The following is a 3256-nucleotide window of genomic DNA, read 5'->3' as shown; positions in this document are numbered from 1 at the left end:
CAGCAAGTTGACGGCCTATTGACCGAGTCGCCCCCTAACTGTGCTGAAAATTGCTCTGTAAGAAGGTTACCTCGTCCATCACTATCACTATCACTAGGCTCCCCTCTTCCCTAGTCATGCCGACGAATAAAATCAAATAAAGTAAAATAACATAAAATAAAATAAAATGAAATGAAATGAAATAAAATAAAATAAAATAAAATAAAATAAAATAAAATAAAATAAAATAAAATAAAATAAAATAAAATAAAATAAAATAATATTTTATTCATTTCTTGAGATTGTGTTCTCGTCTCAATATTTTTGTAAAATCCCCGATTGTAATTGCTACTACTTCGCTCAACAGGTTCTTCCAGTGACTGGACAACTACGCTGTATACCAGGGCGTATCCAAATGGAACAACGGACATGAATCAGGCGAGCCCATCCAGGCCGACGGTTATAATAGCCCACGGATGGCAGCAATCCTCCAACAGCGTATGGGTAATTGAGGCGAAAAACACACACCTCTCTACGGCGGACAAGAACATCATCACGTTGGACTGGTCGAAGGACGCCGTAACACTGGACTACCCACAGGCGGCAGGTGCCGTTCCGCTGGTGGGCGCCTACCTGGCGAAGCAGTTCCACCAATGGGTAGTCTTAAAGCTGATTAACGCAGATACGAGCAGGTTCGTCGGTTTCTCGTTGGGCGCGCAAGTGATTGGCATTTGCGGTCAGGAATACCAAAATCTAACCGGCGGACAGAAATTGAAGTTTCTCATCGCCCTTGAACCGGCCGCTCCACTTTTCGAAGGCAAGCCGATCGCTGAACGTCTAGATAAAACCGATGGAGATTTGGTACACGTTTTCCACACGAGCAAGACCGGAATGACTGAGCGATGCGGCCACGTGGATGTTTATTTCAGCTATTCGGAGATCATCTTCTTTATTTTTCAAATTCAAAATTGCGGCGTTGAACAACTCGGATGTCCTACAGAGACCGGTTTGCCCGCTGATAAAGCGGGTTTGCAAACGAGTAAGTGCCATCTGTAATCGGTAGCTGGGTTATGCAGGGGCCTTTTTTTAGTACTTTGCGACCACGTGCGTGCCCCGGCTTATTATATTATCAGCATAACGTCTTCGAATTTCCTGGCCGCTCTATGTACTAGCTGTGATCAGTTTAAAAGAAATGGTTGCAACATTTCCGCGCCAATTGTAGTGGGGGACCGACTCGATCCTGCGACAGGAGATGGGGCGTACTACTTAACGACTTTGGGCAAGCTACCCTTTGCTAAGGGTATCGCTGGTTTACAAATGTAGATGGAACACAGTGAAGAAAAAGATACATCACTTCTTATCTTGTTTATATTATAAACTGTAAATAAAAGAACAATAAACGCTTTGTCAATTTCAGTGCGTTCCTGATCATATTTCTGTCACATCTTTTTTCGTTTCTTTCGTCTCGTGCGCGCTCTATTTTGTCTCTTTCGCTCCCTTGGTTTACTATTCTCTAGTTTTTCTCGCGACTTTCGCTTCTTTCGTCACTCATCTTCTTTGTACCATTCGTAGTTTGCTTTATTGTAGTCATCCTATTGGCCCTCTTAAACATTTTTCCCCGTCTTCTTCTATTTCTTTTCCCTCTTCTTCTTCATCCCCTTTTATTTTATTTATTTATTTATTATTCCTCTCTTGTTCTGGGCCCTCTCATCCGTTTCTCTCCACTTTCGTTTTCCGAACCATGGATCCTTTGTTTTCTCGCCCTTCTTTTCTGTTATCTCCTTTGAAGCATCATTCGAAGATTGCTTCATCTTTTCGCCTCATAAGCTTCAGTTGTAAGTTTCATATCTTTTTTCTCTTTCACATCCCTCCTTTCTTCGTTTATTTGTTCTCCTTCCCACCCTCGCGTCTCTAGAGTCACTCACCCATGATGTTTATTCTTTGGTTCCTCAGTGGGGCACTTGTCTTTTTGTTCTCAACTATTAACTCTTTGTTCCCACCTTAAACGATTAATTTCTTTATCCCCGTTCGTTGTGATTTGGTGTTTATTACTTCGTCCGTGTTCTTTGATCGTGATATCTGAAATGCCTAACGGTTCTGTTCTCCATTCGGATTTTCTTGTCTTCTTCGCCTTTTCGTCTTTCGTACTTATCGTATTTTGACATTTTTGGTCTGACAATCTGGATTGTGTTTTTTCATATCTTTTTGGCTTTTGGTCTCATTCGTATCACTGATCTTTTTAGACGATTTTCTATAATATTTTCTGTTCTTTCGATCCATCCTTACCTGGTACATCTTCTGTTCCGGCACATGCATTTGTTTCGTCTATTTCTCTAGCTAGCCCTTTATTTCGTCCCTGGTTATTCCTTTTTGACCTTTTTCGCGTCTTACGCTTTATTCCCTCTGATCTACTTCTTCATCCCATTCGCGTCCTTCGCCTTTACTGCATCTCTATCGGACTTTTCATCTGGTGCGGTTATGAAAGATGAGGTCGTCGACCTCTAATGACCTTGAAAATAAAATATTATGATGCCTTCAAAATATAGGATTCATTGACCTCTGGTGACAAAAATGAACATTGACCAGAGCTGGGTCGTGCGTTCTAAAAAACTAATTGTCTCAAAAATGCTCGCGAGTTGTTTTTCAAAGCGAAACCACTTGCGAGTTCCGAGCACTCCTAAAAGTGCTCGAGCGGTTTATCTCGTGCGGAAAAAACGCTCAAGAGCGGAAAAAACGCTCAAGAGCGGAAAAAACGCTCAAGAGCGGAACAAACCGCTCGGGACCGAAAAAAACGATCGCGAGCGGCGCTTAATCCTCCAGCGCTTGGGGGCGGTTAAAAGCGCTCATGAGCGAAAAAAAACGCTCAGGAGCGGAAAAGCGCTCGGGAGCGGGAAAAACCGCTCGCGAGCGGAAAAACCACTCATGGGCAGAAAAAAAGCGCTCGAGCGCCGAGCACTTTAAGTAAACGCTCGAGTATCAAGCACCAAGCGGCCGCTTCGAAATGATCTCATGAGCGGACCGCTCGCAAGCGCTTTTTCCGCTTGGAGCGCTTTTTCGAGCGGAAAGCTCGCGAGCAGTACCCAGCTCTGACCATGACACGGCAAAAAATTAAGTTATTGATCTCTGATAAACTTGAAAACTCTGATGGCTTTGAACATTGGATGACACCGCAAAAAATTGATGGTCATTGATCTTTTGATAAATAATGACACCACAAAAAATGTGTAATTGACTTTCAAACTAAAATAAGACCAGTTGATTGGCCTTTGGAGGCGCG

At 42.9% G+C, this 3256-nt stretch overlaps 1 protein-coding gene across 1 annotated transcript; it reads left to right on the top strand.

The window, feature by feature from the left end:
* The first annotated feature begins 345 nt into the window (after nucleotides 1-345).
* Nucleotides 346-1374, top strand: LOC116181102 (lipase member H-like). The gene is made up of 2 exons (XM_031501369.1): nucleotides 346-1018; nucleotides 1070-1374. Exons 1-2 carry the CDS (start codon nucleotides 409-411, stop codon nucleotides 1300-1302), a joined length of 843 nt encoding a protein of 280 aa, XP_031357229.1. The 5' UTR covers nucleotides 346-408; the 3' UTR covers nucleotides 1303-1374.
* Nucleotides 1375-3256: the final 1882 nt, after the last annotated feature.

Source organism: Photinus pyralis, unplaced genomic scaffold (genome assembly GCF_008802855.1).
Source record: "Photinus pyralis isolate 1611_PpyrPB1 unplaced genomic scaffold, Ppyr1.3 Ppyr1.4_LG9, whole genome shotgun sequence".
NCBI classification, from domain to species: Eukaryota; Metazoa; Arthropoda; class Insecta; order Coleoptera; family Lampyridae; genus Photinus; species Photinus pyralis.
This window is presented reverse-complemented; position numbering and strand designations above follow the sequence as displayed.